We start from the raw sequence: 23,273 nt of genomic DNA on the forward strand, positions 1-23,273 counted from the left end.
CAAAACTTCCACTGAACTGTAGATCACAGAGAGGTATTGTTCTCTAGCTGGAAGCCACCACTTCTAGGTACTTGCCCTGAGGCAGAGAAGTCTTTGGTTTCTCTGGTCCCCGTTCAAATCTGACTTAGCTTTACCATGTGATGGTATTCAAGGGTAGCATTTCAGAAAGCAGCACCGTGACCCCAAGGCAATGATCATCTAATTCAGACAATACAGTTAACTTGTCCTCTTTCAGTCAGTCATCCATTTTGCTAATGTTTTTGGTCATCTACTAGGTACCAGGCACTGTCCCGCCGTCATGGAGCCAGCAGTCCACTTGGGGGAGGAGCAGCTATTATGGCACACGGTAGAAAGTGTCCGACAAAGGAAGACTAGGGAGGTGAGGGGGCCCAGAGGAAGGGCAGCTCAGTGTGGGGAAGACAGGGGACGATGCTAGAGGATTGATGCCTAAACTGAGTTATGATGAATGGGTAGGAATTCGCCAGAAAAGGAGAGGGGAAAGGGTACTCCAGACAGGGGAAGAGCATTGGCAAAGTCACAGACATGTGATGTGTTCTGGGAACTATAAATTCTAGCAACCAGAATGTAGGGGCAAGGAAGGAAGAGGTGAGAGACCAGGCTGGAGAGGTAAGTAAGGGCTGGATCGTGCAGGATTGGAAACTGACTTTCTCTGCAGGGCAATGGGGGGAGCCATTACAGGGTCTCCCTGACAAACCTGCAATTTTCTGAAAAAGTCAGCCCTCTCCATGCCTTTGTCAGGAAAGGCAGGAGGTCCAGGTTTAGGCTGTATGGAAAGAGCCCCCTTGGAGGGGCCAGAGGAAAAACAGAGATTTGCTGAGGCCAGGGAGAGAAGCCCTTTGCGGGGAGGTCAGAGAGAGGGAGGAACCCTCTCTCTGGCTGCCATGAGAAGGGGCCCCCAAATCCAGGCCAGACGCAAGGAGGGTCAGGAACGCTGAGGCAAATGTCACTTGTGGCTTTTTTTCCCTCTAAACAAACTAAACAAAGCAGCTGCGCCCGGTGGCCCCTCAGGAAGGCCAGTCATTTCCTGAGGAGATATGAGGCCGCCCAAGCATTGTTCCCGGTTTCCAGCATGGCCGCCATTACCTGACCAGCGCCACGGCCGGTCTGTCCGCGGTGCCTGGAGAAGCTCCCACATGGGTCTCTGCTTTTCACGGGGCAGGTTTCTCACCTCCGTCGCGTGGGAAGTGGCTTCTGCCTCCGGAGCATGGCGCAAAAGCAGAACTAACTGCCCGAAACCTTCGCTTACTCTCAGGATGCAGCTGGGGTGGACCCAGGGGGGCACGATGTGGCTCCGCGTCCTCCTGACACTTCTGCTCTGTGAGTTTTCCCTCTCTTCCCACATCACTTAAACTTCACGAGAACTGAAGCTCGTGAAGTCAACATATTTCTCCTGTCTTTTCCAGGTTCAAGCCTTGAGGGTCAAGAAAACTGTAAGTTGTAAAATTCCTACCTGTGACTCTTAAAACTCATGTCAGATTGCTCGGGTTTAATGTTTGTAACAATTCAGAAACAGATTCAAATTGTCGGCTAAAGTTGATTCTGCATTTAAAGAAGGTTTTGGAACAAAACGCTTATTCTAAGCCAAGTGTTAATCAGCATGTTCTAGATGTAGCATACATTTCTAGATCCTGGTGAACTGCTGTTTGTTAGGATTGGGGGGGGGGTGATAAGAAAGTGATTCCATAATTTGTTTTTTGTTGTTCTACCATAAATTTCTTTTTTTCATATCCTACCCTACCCCTGATTGTTTATTCACAAACGAGATATAATCAGTTTGTTAAATCCATGAAGTCAGAACATAGTTTATTTAGTTATTTTTTTTAAATATTTGATTCATTTATTTTTGGCTGCGTTGGGTCTTAGTTGCAGCATGCAGGATCTTTCCTTGCGGTGCTGGGGCTTCTTTCTAGTTGTGGCGTGCGGGCTTAGTTGAGGATCTTAGTTCCCCAACCAGGGATCAAACCCGTGTCCCTTGCACTGGAAGGCGGATTCTTAACCATTGGACCACCAGGGAAGTCCCGAAGTCAGAACATAGTTTAAATTGTTGTTGTGACTTTTTTTTCTCCTAAATGATCTAAAGCAGATTAAATATCATTTCCCATCTGCCCATGAGGCTACGATGGTATCTGCAATATTTTGTGCTTGGGCATGGGAAGTGGGGCTTCTGCCTGTCTTTGAAATCTGGTCTGTCATCCACTTTAGAGCTAATTTTGAATCATTAAGATGAGCAGGTTTGGAGACTTCCCTGGTGGTCCAGTGGTTAGGACTCCATGCTTCCACTGTAGCGGGCACAGGTTCGATCCCTGGTCGGGGAACTAAGATCCCACATGCTGCACGGCAGTGCAACACACACACAGAAACACATGCCCACACACACAAATAGATAAGCAGGTTTTGTTTTGCTTCATCTGGACCGTGTGAAGGAGGGGACTGGGCTGGGTCTGGGGGCTGAATAGAGGGAGAGCCCACAGAACAGGATCCCCTTGTCAGAGGTCACTTCATTCCACGCAGAGTCGGGGTGACTGGGTTGCAGACAGTTGTACAGCTATTTGGAGATGAGGTGTGTGGGTGACACTGGTTTATTGAGCCAAGGCTTGGAGCGGTAGCTCTGCGCAGAGAGGGCTCGTGCTGGCTACTTAGCAAAGCCGGTCTGGCGGGTCTCCTGTGCGTGTGTCCATGTGCTTCGATGGGTGTTTGATTCCCATGGCAACCCATGGAGGCAGGATGTCCATTATCTTCATAATCAACCTAATTGACTGATGATATCTCTGCACTTCAGAGAAACAACCGACTTGTCCAAAAAGAGCGACTTGTCCAAAAAGAGCCGGATAGCAGGACATCAGCACCAGAACCTCCCCTTCCCAAAACCTGATTGTCCGGAGCCTGGAGCCATAGGCCTGACTCAAATCTTTAAAGCCACTGTTACTCTGTCTCTCTGAGCCTTTTTCCCAATCTGTAAAATGAGGGTGATGCATCAGTATGAGATGAGATTAGATAAAAAGAGGTGACGTGCCAGCCCAGCGTGCGGTGATTAGTAAATAATGGTTTCCTATGGTCCTAGCTCACCCACCATCATGGCTCCTGCACCTCCCTCGCTCTGTCCACTCCAGCCCTTGTGCCCTTGCTCTAGCCCAGACCACACCCTGCCAACACGTGTGCCTCTGGGCTTCTGCTTCTCTTGCTCCAATCTCTCTCCCATCTTTGTCCTCACCTCAGGGGGAAGTAAATCGCTCCCTGCCCAGGTTTCCTAGAGAAAGGTCTTCGTACCTTCGGGGGAGACCTCAGAGCCGCAGGACCCAGAGCCGGGAGGCTCTCCTACTCCCTCCTCAGGCTTCTGCCCTGTTTTATACAAGGTGCCTGTGCAAGGTCACCACTGGGTGCTGGCAGAGTTGGGGCTGGGACCCAGGTCTCACATTCCTTAGGCCACCCGGGACCACGTTGCACGTGCACGACCTGCCAGCCTGCTCCATGTGGCCTACTCCATGGTTGAGGTGCGTGGTCCGCCCTGGCCCTTCCTCTCCTTTTACTTCGGGCCCCCGCCCAGCCCCAGCCGGCCAGTCTCAGGAGATGACCTCAGCTCCCTCTTCACCTAGAACACAGTGCTGTCTGGAGGGAACTCCCTCCACTTCCCGCCCTGCCCCGGCTTCAGGCTTATCTTCCTCCCCACCCGTCCTCCTGACTTCCCTCCTGGCTTCAGAAGCTGTGTCTATCCCGTGGTGGGGCAGGGCCTGCCTGTCCACCTGGGCTCCGAGCCCATCCCTGGCATCACCCTCCTCCCCCAGGCTCTCACGCTGTCTTTATTCAGCCTCCACCCCACTTTTAGTATCTATTCTTTCCTTTCAGTCTACAAACATGATTGGTAGCTCTTGGTTTTTTAGGAAAACGAAAAATCACAAACAATCCCCCCTCCCCCCCAGACACCCCCCGTTTATCTTGTGCCCCACTATCTATCCACTCCCTTCCTCAGTCAAACTTCTCCAACGCCTGGTTTCTAATCACCGTCTCTGCTTCCTCACCTCTCAGGCGCCCCTACCTAGCAGGTCTGGCCTTGGCCCCCACGCCTCCCTGCCACTAGAACCCTCTCATAGATGCCATTATCATGTCCAGCCCTTAGCCTTTGGGACCCCGGTGTTAGCACAGAGCCTCTTTCTTTGGCCTCGTAGACCTTCTTCCCTGGTGTTCTCCCACCTTTCTGACAAACCCTTCTTTTTTCCCCCGGGAGACTTGGACTTTCCCAGGGTCTCATCCTCTCTGAAGCTCAACCCCCCAACTCTGTACACCTCCACATGCCCACCCTCTAGTCCACTCCAGCTCTGGCCACTCCCCCCACCATCAAGCTTCCCACGGGGCCAGTGGTTGACATCTCCTCCTAGTGGTCCCCTGGGCCCCTCCAACCAGCTGCGCCACCGAGACTTTGGCTCCGCCCTTACCTTTCTCTGGCTTTGCCTCCGTCAGCCCACGGCACCCATATCCCCCTGGGTGCCTAATCCAGGAACCTTATCTCCCCCCTTTGCCTCAACCCCCATAGCCAATCAAACAAGTAAAACACATATTACAAATGTTATTATTAATGACATTTAGTACGTTCATCATGTTGTGCAAACATCACCTCTGTCTAGTTCCAGAACATTTTCTTCGTCCCCAAAAACAAGTCCGTTTGCACACGCTAAACATGTCTCAAGCCCACCCCTGCCCCTCAGCACCACTGCATCTGCCTGAGCAGAGGCTCCACCAGCTTTCACCTGAACCATCGTCCAGGTTGGTACAGGCCTCCAGTCTCTCCTCCAGCCCACAGTGATCTTTCTAAAGCTCCAGTGTCATCCTGTTGCCGCCTCCCCGGCAAAACCCTCAGGACAGGGCACAGCTTGTCAGCATAGTGGGCAAGGCTCTCTGTTCTGCCCCCTCCTACCTGGCCCCCTGGACCCTCCAGCCTCACACTCTGTCTCCTGTAACCACCAGTGCCCAGAATGCATTGATTTCTCATGCCTCTGTGCCCTGGTACATGCTGTTCTGCCCCGAGCACCCCACCACCCTTTCCTGTCCTGGTCCAAGGCTCAGTTCAGGGGTCACTTCCTTCAGGCTTCCCTTGGCCTCTCCTGGGCAACCCTTCCTCCTGGTGCTTACATGATTGTACTCCAGCTATCTGGGTCCCCACCAGCCTGCACAGTCTAGGACAGCGGGGATGCTTTCTTATTCACCTTGTAATCCCAGCACCTGACACAGGTGCTCAAGAAATGTCTCACTGAAAGGGACTCGAACTGAACTTGGAGGTGCTTGAGATTCAGATGAGCTGGGTCAGCACACTCCATCCTGAGCACCGCAGTTCATCAGAGCCTCCATGCCTCATGGCTCCCTGGATTTTCCTGGCAATGATGGGGGGCCCCTTCTTCTCCACCCACTGCCCCCTTTCTTTCTGAGTCATTTCCAGGTTGAGGGCTGAGTGGCTGGCTGAGTCATGATGCCTCATCTTCCCTGGAGCATCAGCATCTGCTGACCCGCAGCCTGAGGTAGAGGGAAGCAGGTCCCTTTGTTTTAGGATCTGGGGATTTGGCGCTGTGGTGCCTTATCTGTGCTGTGGTGACTTTGTTACTTGGATCGTCTCCATCAGCCCCTGGTCTCTCCAGGTTGAAAAGATCTGGCCTTTTCAGGCTATTCTACAACCCCGTCCTTCCATTACAGTTCTGAACGTTTTGCGTCCTGTCTCCAAAGAAACGCATCAGAGGTGGTTCATGGGCCCCCGACACCCATCTGTGAACCTGCGGGAGGCCCGGGTTGTAGCAATCACTCTATCGTGTAAATAATGAGACCTACACACAGGTCTCATTACTGGCTGTTCCTGGAAAGTTTATTCACAAAGAGGATAATATCTTCCATATTATCTTAATAATCAGGTAGAGATTTTTTTTTGAATTTTTGAATATTTTATTTATTTTTTTATACAGCAGGTTCTTATTAGTTATCCATTTTATACATATTAGTGTATACGTGTCAATCCCAATCTCCCAGTTTATCACACCACCACCAGCCCCCCGCCATTTTCCCCCCCTGGTGTTCATACGTTTGTTCTCTACATCAGTCAGGTAGAGATATTTGAAGGTTGGGTGGTGTGTTTGTTATCTATTGCTCCTTAACAAATTATCCCCAAACTTAGTGGCTTAAGATAACAGTTTATTATCTCACAGTTCCTGAGGGTCAGGAATCTGGGAATGGCTTGGTTGGGTGGTTCTGACTCAGGGTTTGTCAGGAGATTGCAGATAAAATGTTGGTCAGGGTTACAGTTATCTGAGGGCTTGTCTGACGCTGGGGAATCTGCTTTTAAGCCCACTCACGAGGCCGTTCCTCACCTTGTGGGCCTCTCCATAGGGGCGCTCATGACACGGCAGCTGGCTTTGCCCAGAGTGAATGATCCCAGAAAAGGAAAGAGTGACCAAGATGAAAGTTGCAATGTTTTTTATAAACTAATCTCAAAAGTCACCTACTAGCACTTCTGCTGTATTGTCGGTCATAAGACCAACCCTGGTCTGATGTGGGAAGGGACCATATGTGGGTGTGATAACCAAAGGCAAGGCTCACAGGGGCCCGTCTTGAAGGCTTGATACCAGAAGGGTGGTGGTCGTGGTGATAAAATCTAGGCTGCTGTTCTGTTGCATCAAGTCAATGAGCTGGGATCCGTATCTTTTTTTTTTTTTTAATATTTATTTATTTTTGGCTGTGTTGGGTCTTCGTTTCTGTGCGAGGGTTTTCCTCTAGTTGCGGCAAGCGGGGGCCACTCTTTATCGCGGTGCGCAGGCCTCTCACTATCGCAGCCTCTCTTGTTACGGAGCACAGGCTCCAGACGCGCGTAGGCTCAGTAGTTGTGGCTCACGGGCCTAGTTGCTCCGCAGCATGTGGGATCTTCCCAGACCAGGGCTCAAACCTGTGTCCCCTGCATCGGCAGGCAGATTCTCAACCACTGCGCCACCAGGGAAGCCCTGGGATCCGTATCTTGGATAATTTTTTTAATATAAATTTATTTAGTTTTGGCTACATTGGGTCTTCGTTGCTGCGTGCGGGCTTTCTCTAGTTTCGGCGAGCAGGGGCTACTCTTCATTGCGGTGCCCTCGGGCTTCTCACTGCGGTGGCTTCTCTTGGTGTGGAGCACGGGCTCTAGGTGCATGAGCTTCAATAGTTGTGGCACATGGGCTCAGTAGTTGTGGCTCACGGGCTCTAGAGCACAGGCTCAGTAGTTGTGGCGCGTGGGCTTAGTTGCTCCACTGCACGTGGGATCTTCCCGGACCAGGGCTTGAACCCACATCCCCTGCATTGGCAGGGGGATCCTTAAGCACTGCACCACCAAGGAAGCCCTGTGTCTTGAATAATTTTAAAAAATGCTTTTCCTTCTCCTGTCCTGCCTTCTTTTTTTTTTTTTTTTTTTTTATAATTCTTTTGGCCGCACCGCACAGCATGTGGGATCTTAGTTCCCCGACCAGGGATCGAACCCGTACCCCCTGCAGTGGGAGTGCGGAGTCCTAACCACTGGACCGTCAGGGAAATCCCATGTCCTGCCTTCCTTTCTTCTTCCTTGTTTGCTCCCGCTGGCCATGGAAGTGTGTGGTTCCTACCAGTGAATCAGCTGCGTTAATTTATTCAGCAGATGTATATTAGATTTGCTTAGAAAAGCAAGGTAGGCAGAAGCATCTTGTGTTAGTGCACATCATCCTCTCTAAAAAACTGCTACCCGATGCTTTAGCCAAGTTTGCTTTAAAATTGTTAAACGGTGGTAGAGCTCCCTAGGGATGGTCGGTAGGAGACCCAGGCAGGGCTGGCGCTGAGGCTGGAAGGCCTGGAATAGGGAAGAACTGTGAAATGCAGACTGTGAGCTCTAGGTGGGCAGAAACTGTGACAATCTTACCCTTCTCTGAACCCCCAGTACTGGGTGCAGTGCCTGGCACAGAGACGCCCCCTTCAATGTCTGCTGAATGAATGGTACTGAGGAAGCAGGAAGGAGGTGTCAATCAGGGGCCAGGTATCGGGCAATACAAACCTGCCCCTTCAGTGCTCTCAGCCACCTCGGTTCCGTCATTGTTCAAGATTAAAATACAGGGAAGGCAAGTATTAGTGTTCCTACTTTATAGGAGGAGAGGTGGTAGTCTGGAGAGGTTAAGTACCTCCCAATGACGCCCAGCTAATGACTGTGGGATCAGGGGTTTGGACCGGGTGTGCCTGACTTGCTTTCTTCCTGTACCCAGTTCTGTGTTCCAGTCTGGGGTGTACCAGCCATGGGTATGCATTTCATTCAGGATGATGACACTAAAGTAGCCCAACACAGTGGGATGACTAACACCGGGAGTCTGGAGAAGTTGCTGCAATTCACCTGGGAAATGAAAAAATTGTTGGGTTTTTATTTTTTTTCTGAAAAAATTGTCTAGAAATATGATTTCAAGAAAGACCTTTAGAGACCTCAAGACTCAAGAGTTGGTATTATATCTGTGACTGACAGAATCTAGCTAACATTTTGCAAGCAATTCATCTGTGCCAGGAACTGTGCTCCAAGAACTTAAACTCAGGTTCTCATTTACACTTACTGTTATTATGTCCATTCTATGGATAAACAAACTGAGGCTCAGAGAAGCTCAGTAACTTACTAAAAGCCACACAGTTTGTGAGCAGAGATGGGATTTGGCCCAGGAAGTCTGACTCTGCACTCATCTTCTGCTCTTTACCATCTCCTGATAGAATCACTGTACTAAACAGCATGGCTTAAAATGAAGAAGGAGGTACTGAAGGAGTAGGGAGACTTGCCTGTCCCTACCTGGGAAGGGAACGTTTTAATCTATGGGAAACTAAACATGGTTCAAAGAAACTTCTGTTCCGAGAGCTCACCCAGCAAGCTCCTCAGACCAGGAGCTAATAAGGAACACAGAAAGACAGAAAAGGGAATTCTAAAGATTACTGCTGTAAGAAATAAAGTTAAAAAATCATCTTGTTTCATCTCATGACTAATCAGATGCCATTTTTTGTTAAATTAATTGCTCAGAAAAAAAGGCACAAGAATGGACTGTTGTATTCAGTTTAAAACCTGAGACATATTATAGACAAGTTAAATTCTAAGGTGTTCAAAAACAGTTTGACGTTATTAAAAGAGAGAGAGAAAGACGATTTTTTGCCAGTATCTCTGGCCAGCTACCTTGCTATACCTTTTTTTGTTTGTAAAATTATTTGGGAACACTTATAAAAAATATGTATTATTGTTCAATAGGATAAAATAAATAAGGACATCAGAATGAGAGGAAAATATGGCAGGCAAATAAAACTGTGACTCTTTTAGCACAGAAAAATGCATCCCAAACGTTGCTAGAGGTAAAATTTGGGGCGTATACTATTTAGCAGCCAAAGCAAAAACGGGAAGCAAGATGCATGAGAAAAAGTGGTTTCAAGTCCTCACCCATCTGGTGAGGCTTCTGACTTCATCAGCTAGAAAACACCAGTTGAGACTGTGCTAATTTGTTCAGGCGGGGGTGGGTGGGTGGAGTGGGGCTGGGGGAGTGGTTCCTGGACGTGAGCATGTGATTTCGGAGTGGTGGTAGCCATCATTTATCAAGCAATTACCGTGTACCAGGCACTGGTACACCCAGGAGATCACTAGGTAATTTCCTGCTCGTCTTCTGTAAGTCTTACAACAACTTACTACGTAGGTATTATAACCCCATTTTATAGATGAGAAAGTTGAGCTCAGAGAGGTTAATCACCCAAGGTCACACAGTAAGTGATGAGCCAGGACTTGAACGTTTGTCTGCTTGAATCCTATGCTCTCTCCAGGGACCACCATGTGGCAGCTCACAGGCTGCATACATCTTATGGACATGTTTTATTTGTCACACTCCGAAGACTGCCACCTTGTCATGGTGGGAATATGAGCAGCTTAGTATCAGCTGCCTCGTGCTTGACCCGCCACACACAGTCACTACTCACCTGGGACCCCTGGACACTATACTGCATGGATGTGATGATACCAATCTGATGTGGTGACGTTGTTTCTGAGATAACAGGTGTGTCTGCTCTCCTCCCCTTGGCCTTTAGCTTTCACCATCAACAGCATCCACATGCAGATCCTGCCGAAGCAGGAGGTGCAAAACGGGGAGAACCTGACCCTGCAGTGCGTCGTGGATGTCAGCACCACCTCGAGTGTCAAGCCTCGGCACCAGGTGCTGTTCTACAAGGATGACGTGCTGTTTCACAACATCTCCTCCATGGAGAACACAGAGAGTTATTTTATTCCCCAAGCCCGGGTCTATGACGCGGGGACATATAAATGCACTGTGATCCTGAACAACAAGGAGAAAACGACTGAGGAGTACCCGGTGTTGGTGAGAGGTGAGTCTCTGGAATGGAACACAGCTCAGGCAGGTGAAGCGTGAGCACATGCAGGAGCCAGCATGGTGATTGAACGAGCCGTAACACCGGACCTACCTGCCCGTCCGTCATCCTTCTCACTCATCTGCCCGACACTTTCCTAACCTGGAAATGCAGGCATTAGACACGCTCCCAGTACACCAGGCTTTTCCTCACCTCCATGCCTTTGCACATGCTATTTTCTCTCCCTGGAATACCCTCTTCATCTCGTCTCCTCGGGAACTATTTCTCCTTCAACACTCAACTCAGTGATCTCTTCTCTGACACTTTCCCAAACAAAACTGATCTCCCCCATGGTCCCAGTCCTTACAGCTCTTATGCTCTCTCTGCGATCAATGGTATTGGTATCAAGGTCATGCGGCTGAGTGTTGACTCTGGATTCTGCAGTCACTCTGCCTAGATTCCAATCTGGACAAGTCCCTTAACCTCCCTACACTTTAAAAGTCTCATCAGTAAAATGGAGATAATAATACTGCCAAGCTCAGGAAGTTATTAAGAGGATTAAAAGATATCCTGTTAATAAAGAGCTTAGTGCAATTTCCAGCACATAATGAATTTCCAATAAGCGGCAATTACTATTTGACTCGATATTGCAACTTTCTCACATATCTGTCTGCTCTTCTGGATTTTGAGATCCTGAGAGAAGAGATGGTGTTTGGTCTAATTTTGTATCTCAAACAAACAAACAAAAATCTGGCTCACAGTAGGCACTCAATAAATGACTGTGGAATAAATTAAACAGTTGAAAACAGCAAGTAGTAATAGAGATGGAAAAACAAGAGAAATATCATTGTGGGAAATTTGGGTCATAGAGTTCCATCCGTCCATTCATTCATTGATTTACTCCTTCAAGAAGCACGTCCCAAGGCTGCAAGTCAGGGAAAAAAAATAGGTGCTAGACATGAAAATGCATCAGACAGGTCCTAGCTCTGGACGCAGTTACAGTCCTGTGGGGAAGAGAGACATGTAAACACATCATTGCGGTCCAACAGTCATCTGCTCTGAGAGCCTTGGGAGCACAGCGGTGGGAGGAAACAATTCTGCCTAGTGAAGTTAGGGACGGCTTCCTGGAAGAAGGGACACTGGGTCCAGATATAGAAGATCGTGTGGGAATTTGCTTGATGGTGAAGTGGGGCAAAGGACAGAGAAAAGGGATGTAGCATAAAAGTGAAAGCGCAGAGCTGAGAAAGAGGTTGCCAACCCAGCAGAGTGCCCCTCGGTCAAATTCTCCACCTCCTGAAGACAGGTCTTCATGTCCTGTCTCTAAAATAGAGATCACTGGGAATCTGTGTGTACCCTTGAAGGTTGCTTTGTTTTTTTTGGTTTTTTCATAAATTTATTTATTTATTTTTGGCTGCGTTGAGTCTTCGTTGCTGTGCATGGGCTTTCTCAAGTTGCGGTGAGCGGGGGGCTACTCTTCGTTGCTGTGCGGTGGCTTCTCTTGTTGTGGAGCATGGGCTCTAGGCGCATGGGCTTCAGTAGTTGTGGCTCATGGGCTCAGTAGTTGTGGCTTGTGGGCTCTAGGCGTGCAGGCTCAGTAGTTGTGGCGCACGGGCTTAGTTGCTCCACAGCATGTGGGATCTTCCGGGACCAGGACTCGAACCCATGTCCACTGCATTGGCAGGCGGATTCTTAACCACTGAGCCACCAGGGAAATCCCAGTTGTTTTGTTTTGAGGATTAAATGGGTAGCAGATGAAGCCTTCTTAGTGATGGAGTGTTGGATGAATGAATGGCCCGTCATGTGCGAGGTGCTTGCCCAGACCATCCTTAGATAGAAGTAACCCTTTCATCAAACAAGAAGCAGGAAGAACCAGTGGGCAAGTGTTTGGGGGCGTTTTCCTTTCAGAAGTATACAACCTCTGGCCACCTTCCCGTCAGGCTCTGAGGCTCACAGGGGAGAACGTGACTACATCACCCCCCAGGCCAGTTCCTCCCTGGGTGTCCTCTGGTCTGTCGGGGCACGGCTGGCCAGATATCCCTTTGTGTCACCAGGGGCAACAGCCACAGGGATGCAGACCAGCCCTCCTCCATCTCCACTGCGGACAGGGGAGGAGCCAACAGGTCCAGGTATTCACGTTAGTGATGAGGAAAGATTGGCAGGCCAAGAGTTTGGGAAATGTACGTTGAAAAGAAATGCGCTGGCAAACTTGGATGATTTAATGGATACAGTTTGTGAATTCAGCCCTGTGCCTCCTTGACAGCTGCTGGCATAACTGTCATTTCTGCACTTTTGAGCTCACTTCTGTGATCAGAATAGTCATTCATACTATTGTTACCTCCAGTAATAAGAAATACCACTTATCAGGCCCTCATGAGATAAACAATTCTAAGTGCTTTACACATGTTGCATTTTCCTCCTGCAGTTGCACTGGCAGATAAGCCTGGTCCCTCCCATGTACAGGTGTGGCTGCTGGCACTCGGAGAGGTTGGGTGGACGGGTCCCGTAGAAGGCAGAGCCAGAGTGAGAACCAAGATCTATCTGACTCCACAGTTGGCCTGTCCAACTCTTGATTATTATGATAGGTTTTTGAAGTAGACAAAAGGCAATTCGTTCATTCATCAACCATTTATCGAGTGCCCACTCTGAGCCAGGCTGAGGACCCAACCATGAATAAGACATGACCCCGTCCCTTGCGGAGCTCGTGTGGGGCAGGGCAACACCTTTTCAAACAGCTGCCACCAGAAGTGACAGCAGTGGTGAGAACACAGTACAGATCTCCTTCCCAAGAGGACGGCCCTCCAACACTGACCTGGGTGGGTCAAGAAAAGAGGTTCATGAGTCTTGGGTGACTGGGGGAGGTGGCACATCCAGGAAGAGGCAGTTTTAGGATACAAGCAAGTCTGTCTGACTCCAAGGTGGAATTCATGATCCCCAGACCACGGGGGCTGGATGGGACATCTAGTCTCAGCCAGGCTCTCCTAGCTCCCCCGAATCTGACCTTGGCTTACTACCCATTGTATTTTCCCCTCCAGCCCTTCCTTGGCTCCGGACGGCCCTCCTGAAAAGCCACTCCTATCACTTGGCACAAGCAGATCCCCATGCACATGTGCGCCCTGAAATGCCTGTCCTTAGCCCTCATCCCACCTCATGTGTCCAAATAACACCCTCCCCTCAAGATTCCTCTCAGGCCCTATTCCTTTCTAGGATCTTCTCTGATCCCCCCAGGCAAAGAGGGCGTCCTCCTTTCCCTACTGCTCCGTCACTCACTGTCTCTATGACACACTCTGATGCTTGGTTATTTTCAGCTTTGCTTTTTGAACTGAGAGGCCACGCCTCCCTCCTCTCCCCCGACCCTCCCAACCTCTAGCTCTGGAGTCACACAGACCTGGAGTCGAGTCTCAGCTCTGGGGCTTGACGGCTGTGAGTTTTTGGATGAGTCTTGAATCTCTCTGAGTATTACCTTCTTCATCTGTAAAATGGGCATAATTTTCTCTTTCCTGCCCACCCAAGAGTTTTATTATGAGAATTAGAAAATTGGGTCATGGATATAAAGTCAATCCTAGCTTGTGGTAGGCATTCAATAAATTATAACAACAATCACAATAATATCCATAAATACTGGCTGTTTTGTTTTGTTTTTAACTCTATCAGTTGGGATGATTGCCTTCCTAATGGAGTTATAAACACTGAAAGCACCAACCACATCTTAAACAAATTTTATATTTTTCAAAGTACCTGGTACGGTGCTGGAAACATACTCGCTCAGTAATTACCTGGTAGGTAGCACTGAGGTTCTGGGAACAAAACAAAAGAACCCTCAGATGGGTCAGCCACAGTGACTCAGCTGAGGGACGCTTGTGCCACTGGAGCAAACATACTAACGGACTTTCTCTTCCCCCAAAGGAGTGTCCGATCCCAGGGTGACGCTGGACAAGAAGGAGGTCATAGAAGGCGGGGTCGTGATGGTCAACTGCTCTGTCCCAGAGGAAAAGGCTCCAATACATTTCACAATTGAAAAATTCGAACTAAATGTAAAAGGCGTCAAGCAAAAAAGAGAAAAAACTTCCCAGAACCAGAATTTTGTGACGCTGAAATTCACAGTTGAGGAGCAAGACCACGCTATATGGTTCCAATGTCAAGCGAGGATCGTTTCGGGGACCCACGTGGAGCCCTCTAGATCCATCAGGAGTGAACTGGTCACCGTGAGGGGTCAGAGTCCTACTCTCCTTTTTATCATTCTTTCTGGTTTGCTGGTTTGGTCTGGGGAGGAAGAGCCCAGAATTGGAAAGGGGCTGGGACCTTCTGGCTGGACTGCTGTCTCAAGACTGTTCTTAATCACTTTATGTTTTTCAAACTTTCTGACTGTGACACAGTTAAAAATATATATATACATATATATTTCCCAACAACACTTAACCTTAATATACGATGCATTTTGCTATTTTTCTTTCTATTCTCTTTCAGTTTTTTAAAGCACTGGCCTCGACTCCCTGAAATGATGCCTTGTGTGACCTGCAGTTTGGAAACCATGGCTTTAAGCCAGTGAGGATCAGACACCAGGAAGTAGGATCTGGAGGGGATCCAGAGGGAAGGGGGGCCAGGTCCTCAGCCTTCGCCGCCCAGGTTTTTTGTTTTTTTTTTTTAATTTATTTATTTTGGCTGCGCTGGGTCTTAGTTGCAGCACGCGGGATCTTTTTTAGTTGCGGCATGCGGACTTTCAGTTGCAGCATGCATGCGGGATCTAGTTCCCTGACCAGGGATCGGACCCGGGCCCCCTGCATTGGGAGCGTGGAGTCTCACCCACTGGACCCCCAGGGAAGTCCCTCTGCCTCCCACATTTGATGAGGGACTCCACTCTTCTACCCACCCTTCCATCCCCAAGACATTGGACTAATAGGAAACAAATGAGGTGACCTGAGAAATGCTCTCAGGAGAGAAAGGCAACAGCAGAGGGGAGCCTGGGTGTCAGTGTCCAGGACAGAGAGAGCTCAGAGCTCCAGGTTAGGCAACCAGCAGCTCCCGGTGACCTGAGAGGGAAGCAGTTGTGAAGCAGGGAGGAATCAGGAGAAGGCACAGTCTACTGCAGAGAGCCGCAAATGTATTCGGGATAGGAGCCCTAAAGCTTATCATAAACGACCCTCTGCTTTTGGTACCTTACTTCACCCCTGCCCAACGTGTATGCATAATACTTTATTTATGTGTATATATTTACTATATAGTATTATGTATATATAATATATAGTATTTTGTATATACGATATGTTTCTTATTATAATACATGGCGTGGGTTAAATTTTCAGAAAACATGGTACTATATAAAGTATGAAATGACAGTCTTCATAGTAAGTACCACTACTCAGAGAAAACCCTTGTGTGGTCTTCTAGACTTGTTCTGCTCATTCATCATGTACACACACAATTTTTGCTTGTTTTTCTTTGTTTTTACAAAAAAATAGGACCAGTCAAACATTCTACCTTATAACTTCTTTTTAACAACCGTAACATATATGGACTTTTGTCCATATGAGGAAATACAGATCTTTATCATTTTAGTGGCAACTCGGAATCCTGTGCCCTAATATATTTGCCTCGTTTTCTATTGATGGACATTTAGGTATTTTCCCACTTTTTTCCTATTAAGACAATCTTGCTTATACTTATAACTTACACATACTTATACCTTCTGTACTTTCGTGAGTATTTTATTATTATTTATTGGTCAAATTGTTGATTCAAATGTTTTGTGCATTTTCAGTATTGAAAGATATCGCCAAAGTGCTCCTCCAAATGGACAAACATTTCCATCAAAAGTGTTCCATTTTCCCACATCCTCACCAACACAGAATATTATCAATGTTTTGTTATTTTTGGCAATCTGATTGAGGTGCAGTGATATATCATTGCTGTGATTTGTATTTCTTTGGTCTTCCATGAGGTTGAGTATGCTTTTTATGTTTATTGGTCTGTTACATTTCTGCCCCCATAAACTGCCGGTTCATACACACTTTGCCCATATTTACCACTTCTGGTTGATTTGTTTGAGCCCTTTATAAATTAAAGGAATGTGCTCTTTCTCAGGTACTATGCAAATATTTTACTCAGTTTGTCATGTGTCCTATTTTTTATTTCCATGAAGAAGCTTTTAATCTTTAGTTAATCAAATTTATGCATCTTTTGGGAATTCCCTGGCTGTCTAGTGGTTAGGACTCAGCACTTTCACTGCCATAGGCCCAGGTTCGATCCCTGGTCTGGGAATTAAGATCCTACAAGCTGCACGGCACAGCCAAAAAAAAAAAAAAAATCTATGCATCTTTTTTCCTTACGGTATCCAGTTCTGTGATTCACACCTAAAGTTCCTCCACACTCCAAGATTATTAAAGAAAAAATGCACCTGTGTTTTCTTTTACTGTTTCTGTGCTTTAACTTTTTTTTTCTTCTGCATTTAGATCTCTGGTGCATCTGGAGTTAGATGCTCTCTCTTTTTGACTTTTACTCAGGAAAAGACTTTTTTTTAATTATACCTTTTTATTGTGAATTTAAATGACTTTACAGTAAAAAAAAAAAAAGAATATTAAAGTATTATATTACTCTGAATTCACTTTTGGCATTTTTTAATGTTCTTATCTACATTTTACGTAGTTGTAATCTGTGTACATACTCCCTTACGCACTGCTGTTTTTTTGGTGGGAGCAAAGGCCTGGCCCTATTTCTCTCACCATCTCTTGAAGATCCGACGCCCTGATATCTGACCCATGTCCATATTTTATTAAAGCAGTGTTTTTCAAACTGCACGAGTCATGAAATCAATTTAGTCTGTCACAACCAGTATTTTTACAAAAGAGGTAGAATAGATTAGAAATCACTTTTGGAGGGGCATACGGTTATTTAAATATGCATTTCCACGAAGCTGCACTTTGGACAGTGATGGAATATCTAGGCTGAAATGCCAGAGGTCCATGAAATGGTGCGATAATTACCTAGGAAATCCTTGGTGGGCAGGGGGAGAGTCTGTTTGTCACTGCTGTGATGATTTCTGAGGTCATTTGAAGAAAGTTCTGTAGATGAGATCTAGGGAAGATGGTTTGGCCTTTGGGAAGCTCAAGGAAGTTAGAGAACTGAAGTTAAGAAGAAGGCTGAAGATGCAAGAATGAGCTAGAAGGGAGGGAGCATCAAAGCAGCCTTGGCTACGGTTTTTGAGAGGAAAGGTTGAATTTTTTTAATTAATAAGGAAAAACTGTGGTTGGTATGAAAAAGAACAGAAAAGGGGAGGAAGTGCCTTTCCCCCTCACCCAGGTTTGAACCTGAATCCAACCAGCTTGTCCTCTTCTTGTAGAATCCTTCTCTAATCCCAAGTTCCACATCAGCCCCAAGGGAACGATCATAGAAGGGGATGATCTCCACATCAAGTGCACCATTCAAGTGACGCACCTGGCCCAGTCGTTTCCGGAAATCATAATCCAGAAGGACAAGGCGATTGTAGCACACAGCAGGCATGGCAACGAGGCCGTGTACTCAGTGATGGCCACGGTGGAGCACAACGGCAACTACACGTGCAAAGTGGAAGCCAGCCGCATATCCAAGGTCAGCAGCATCGTGGTCAACATAACAGGTAGGGCTGCTGCTGGAGGGTGTCGGCATATGGCGGGCTCAAGAAGCTGCTGTGCTGAAATCCAGGATGGACAGTGAGAGCTGACCCTTCTGCTCCTGCTGGTCTGAATGAATGTGCTCAGGCAGGGCCATGGTGCTGGTGGGGAAAAGTCAGTACAGAGCAAGTAAGCCGCTCACTGTGGTGGTTGAGGGTGCAGGTTGTGGCATCAGATCCCAACCCGGCCACTCAGTACCTCTGTGACCTTGGGTGCGTTATTGACCTTCTCCTTGCCACAACTCTGAGATGGGGATAATGACAGCCCTCTAGGACTCTTACAAGGACCAAAGGACATCACCCTGCCATAAAGGGCCGCATATAGAGTAAGCACTCAGTGAAGTGTCAGCTGGCGTTTCTGTTATTACATCACGTTTTTCTTTCCTCTGTGCCAAATACTATGCTAGATCCCTGTATCCATGTGCAGGTCCTATGACAGGGTCAGGAATGAGAAAGCATGACTAAACTCAAAAATAATAGTCCCAATTCCTCTTTGTTGAATACTGTATGCCTGGTTTACATACATTTTCATTTCGAGCTCACAACTGTCGTATAAGGTAAGAATTATGATCCTGGCTTTATGGAGGTGGAAGCTGAAGCTGAGAGGTTAGGTCACTCACCCAACAATTAGAGCAAGGGTCACCCCCAGGCCTGTTAGAGTTCCAAACCCATGTACCTAAAAGTTCCGTTGGACTCCTTCCTCCTTTTCCTGGCTTTCCTTTTCAAAAAGTACTCTACTTTGGGAATCCCCTGATGGTCCAGTGGTTAGGACTTGGCCCCTTTCACTGCTGGGGCCCAGGTTTGATCCCTGGTTGGGGAGCAAAGATCACGTAAGCCATGCGGCCAAAAAAAAAAAAAAGTACTCTGCCTCTTCCCGTGTATTGTATGTATTCAGGCACTAGAATGTAAGCTGATGAGGGCAGGGACATTATCTGTTTTATCCGGTGCTATATCCTTAACACCTAGAACAGTGCCTGGCACATACTAGGCATTCATATCTATTTGTTGACTGAACAGATGAGCATTGGATAACAGTGTTCCAGAGGCAGAGAGAGTCGGCACTGCTTGGTTCCCAAGTGAAAGTGTTCATTCATTCATCATTTGTTCACTCATTTGCTGAAAGCCTGCTCTGTGTCAAGCATAGAGTGTATAGTCACAGTGACAGTCACCAGGATCATAGGTGGGCTGCCAACTACCCAACCAGGTGATTGGCCTGTGTGGGGCCCTGCAATCTAGTTTACTATTGAGAATGACAAGTGTTTTGGTGGCACATACTGTTCACTGATAAAGTATAATGATCTCATTAGAGAACAGTATTCAGTTCAGCATATACTGAGCACCTTCTGCATGCTGGGCAACTTCTGGGGGATAGGGAGCTGCCTAAGGCCAAGCTTTGCCTTCGAAGAATTCACAGGCATAAATAGATCATGAGAATGCAATGCAATGAACAACTACATTAAAGGGATGGGGGGACTGCTGGGGGAGCTGCAGGGACCACGTGACAAACACATGGGCCGTTTCACCAGTTAGAGCAGCACCCCGACCCCTCAGGCCAGCCTACCTGAGGGAAACGTAAAGCATCTTTGGACCATAAGATACTATTGTTGTAGCTGATCCCCCACATCCAGAAGTCCAAGTCATGCGGGGTACACAAGTCAACCAGGAGATGAGTCGCCCTGGCCCAAGAAAGCACAGCGTTAGACTCGGCCTGCCTCTCCCACCCCCTCAGCCTGGTGCTCTGTGGTCCTGTTCCACATAGAGCTACCGGAGCCAGGCCAGGGCTGGCAGGCAACACCCCCACGTTCAAGTGCTGCAAGCCCTTGGACATGGCTCCAGGCCCACTTACGCATCTGGTTTTCCACTCCTCTGTTGCTATCAAGCCTCACTGTAAGTGGCTCTATGTAGTGATGTTGGAGAATCACAATAATTTTGTGAACATAAAAATCACTGAATTAGTAATTTGTCTTTGGATTGAAAGTGGGTTTCCTTCACCCCTCACTGTCCACCTTTTCAGACTCAATCTGCCACCAAGTGCTGCCAGGACTCTCAACTCTGCCCTTTCATCTGGTCTCTACAATCACACCCTAACTCTGGCCCTCACACCAGGATGGTTGCAGGGGTTCCCCAAGCATCTCTGCTCCAATTCATCCTTCAGCCAACCTGTAGGAGAAGCACCTATTCGACATCATTATTCAGGGGCCTAGCCGCCTTCACCTTGACTCCACCCCCTTCCAAACATCCCATCCCACTCTGCCTGGAACATCCTTTCCCCTTGGCCACTGGAAAACCTCTGTTGTCCTTAAACACCAAGCCGCAAATCTCCCTCTAGGCTCCCCCAGGCAGAGTCCCATGGTCACACCTCAGTCCCCATCACACTCTTCTCCTGTCTTCATGTCAACTGTCACTATAAAGATTTAGCATCCTTCTCCACCGCCCTGGGCGAGCTCTTGAAGGACCAGGTCTGTGGCTCAATTCATCTGACAACATTGATGCTTAGCACAGAGCCTGGCACATTGTAGGAACTCAGTAAATATTTGTTCAGTGAGTGAACAAAAGACCCATCCTTGTTAACCCCCATGATGGTCCAGCTGGTCTGTTTAAGTTACCTCCTTTACGAACAGAGATTCCCTGACAACATCGTATTCCTAATTCTAAACCACTGTGCACCCACCCTAGCAAGCTGTTTTATATTTTTTGCATTTTTGTTTACATGTTTTTATTTTTTAATAAATTTATTTATTTATTGTTTATTTTTGGCTGCATTGGGTCTTCGTTGCTGTGCACGGGCTTTTCTCTAGTTGCGGAGAGCAGGGGCTACTCTTCATTGCGGTGCGCAAGCTTCTCATTGTGGTGGCTTCTCTTGTTGCAGAGCATGGGCTCTAGGTGCGTGGGTTTCAGTAGTTGTGGCACACGGGCTCAGTAGTTGTGGCGCACGGGCTTCATTGCTCCGTGGCATGTGGGATCTTCCTGGACCAGGCCTCGAAGCCGTGTCCCCTGCATTGGCAGGCGGATTCCTAACCACTGCACCACCAGGGACGTCCCTGTTTACGTGTTTTTAAATGTAGAGTTGTTGCTGTGGGATTCTTCCTGTCATTTTTTTCACATTTTTTGGTGTTTGTCCAATGAGATCGTAAGGCACTTAAGGAGGTCAGTTTCTTTGGTTCCTTTTCCCCACTCCTAACCTAGAGCTTTTGATGGTGATCTGAAAAGAGGTAAGTCGATGTTTATTATATGGAAGAACAGAGAGATGGAACATGCCTTAATGAATTAATTATTGGGATATCACCTTACTTGCAGTTTTATTTTATTCCCTGTCAAGGAAACTAGGAAGACACTGTGGACTGATTATGATGGAAATGAGTTCTATTTCCATCTGTGGAATATCAGTGAAGACGATGACAGTGTTGGTTTTTACTTCCAAACCTCTATGGCAGATAAATTTAGAGCCAAAAGTAGAATTTGGTCCCTGACTCCTAGTTGCATTCTCAAACCTCTAAGAAGGTTTCCTAAGAGAAACTTTGAGTCTCAGTCTCTTTCTTAATATGAAGATAGTGTCAAGCATTACTGGCTCCTTCTTCTTTCTGCATCAAGGGTCATAACCATGAAGTCACTGTACATTTGCTTACATGAAGGATCCAAGTCTCCACAATGGTTAAGTAGTTAATTAGTAATTTCCCTGCTGCTGAAAATAAAGACATTCACCATAATTATAAAATATTGATATAGTTCAGGGGATACTTAAATTAGGAGATGGCAAGACTTCTTGAAATACAGCCTCAGTCTTTACTACTGTTGACATCCAACCTACATTATGGTACTAATAACTCCTTACAGTAGCATGGCATGTTATAGTTTACAAAGTGTTTGACCTTGGGAGGCTTCAGGTGGCATCTTCATTCTTCTCCATGGGGAGTGCTGGAGGGATGGTGGCCAAGCTGCCACTTGTCCCCAACCCCATGCCATGACCCTGCTTCAAGCTTGGACTACATCGCCCCCTGCTTCCAGTCTGGGCCCCTCCAACCCCATCCATTCTCCTCCCAAAGATCTCCCTGCAACACACATCCGATGCCATTCCCCTGACCCAGACCCTCCATGGTTCCCACTGCCCTGAGGACATAACCCACGCTTTTTTATGTGGTTCCCAAGTTCCTTGAAGATCTACAAGCCTTCTTCTTCTACTCCCACTATGTCCCAGGCTGCCTGAACTTTGAGGTGCTTGAACCTCCTGCCAGGCCTTCCATATGCTATTTTCTCTGCCTGTGATACTTTCCATCTTTGCCTGGATAACTTCCTCCAGGAGCTCTTTCCTGATTCTTCAAGCCTAGGTTCTGTGTCCCCTCTGTGGGCTCTACTGCAAACACTATCTGAATCACCCGCTAGACTTAAGAACTTTGGAGTCAAGGACTGTTTCTTTTTCATTGCTGTCTCTCCTATGCCAAGCACAGAGATGGCCTGAAATAAATACTTGGGGAATGAAATGAGTGAGTGGATGAATAAATGGGTGAATGTCTGAGTCATTACTTGCTGCATTACAAGTTGCAAAATTTTTCTAATCCATGTCTGTGAAATAAATTGGATTAATGAGGGAGGCAAACCTGCCATTGGAATCCCAGGTGAAGAATGAACCCTGGCTCTTCAATTGTGTGATCGTCAGGTACATGAGAAGCAAAGGAAAACTTTGTGCAGGAAGTTGGGAAATGGTTCTGTCAAAAGCAGCTGGGCCGAAGGCCTCTCCATAAATGGGCTTTTGGGCCGGTACCCAGAAACATCTCACCCCATTCCCACTCACTGTTTTTTTTTTCAGAGCTGTTTTCCAAGCCAAAGCTGGAATCTTCCGCCACACGTCTGGATCAGGGGGAAGGCCTGAACCTGTGGTGCTCCATCCCAGGGGCACCTCCAGCCAACTTCACCATCCAGAAGGGAGGCGTGGTTGTGTCGCAGGCTCAAAATTTCACTAAGATAGCCTCAGAGTGGGACAGTGGAACATACACCTGCGTTGCGGGCATTGGCAAGGTGGTCAAGAGTAGCAATGCGGTCCAGATAGCTGTGTGTGGTGAGTACGTCCGCGCTGACTCTGAGGGTCTTGGGACTGAATGGGAGAAAGGGAATTTTTTGCCAGGCGCCACCCTCTGTGTTCTGAAGGCGGCTCAGACTGAGGCGGGGTAAGAACTCGGGGGAAAGAGAGAGGAGTGGAAAGGAGAGACCAAACAGCAGCAAGTGGGTATTTCTGCTCAGAGTACAGGAGAGAGGCATCAAGGAAAATGTTGTTGTTAAG

General features: G+C 47.5%; 1 protein-coding gene across 5 annotated transcripts in view; it reads left to right on the forward strand.

The window, feature by feature from the left end:
- The first annotated feature begins 1,079 nt into the window (after nucleotides 1–1,079).
- PECAM1 (platelet and endothelial cell adhesion molecule 1) overlaps nucleotides 1,080–23,273 on the forward strand; it is a 55,240-nt gene continuing 33,046 nt past the window's right edge. For 3 of the 5 annotated variants that reach the window (XM_059998365.1, XM_059998363.1, XM_059998367.1), the window contains exons 1-6: nucleotides 1,080–1,338; nucleotides 1,425–1,451; nucleotides 10,081–10,374; nucleotides 14,260–14,565; nucleotides 17,690–17,965; nucleotides 22,803–23,051. In XM_059998365.1, coding sequence (XP_059854348.1) covers nucleotides 1,155–1,338; nucleotides 1,425–1,451; nucleotides 10,081–10,374; nucleotides 14,260–14,565; nucleotides 17,690–17,965; nucleotides 22,803–23,051 — 1,336 coding nt within the window. In that variant the 5' untranslated portion in view covers nucleotides 1,080–1,154. The remainder of the gene's footprint in view (nucleotides 1,339–1,424; nucleotides 1,452–10,080; nucleotides 10,375–14,259; nucleotides 14,566–17,689; nucleotides 17,966–22,802; nucleotides 23,052–23,273) is intronic. The other 2 variants (XM_059998364.1, XM_059998366.1) reach the window with 2 other exon arrangements.

Source organism: Delphinus delphis, chromosome 19 (assembly GCF_949987515.2).
Source record: "Delphinus delphis chromosome 19, mDelDel1.2, whole genome shotgun sequence".
Classification (NCBI taxonomy): Eukaryota; Metazoa; Chordata; class Mammalia; order Artiodactyla; family Delphinidae; genus Delphinus; species Delphinus delphis.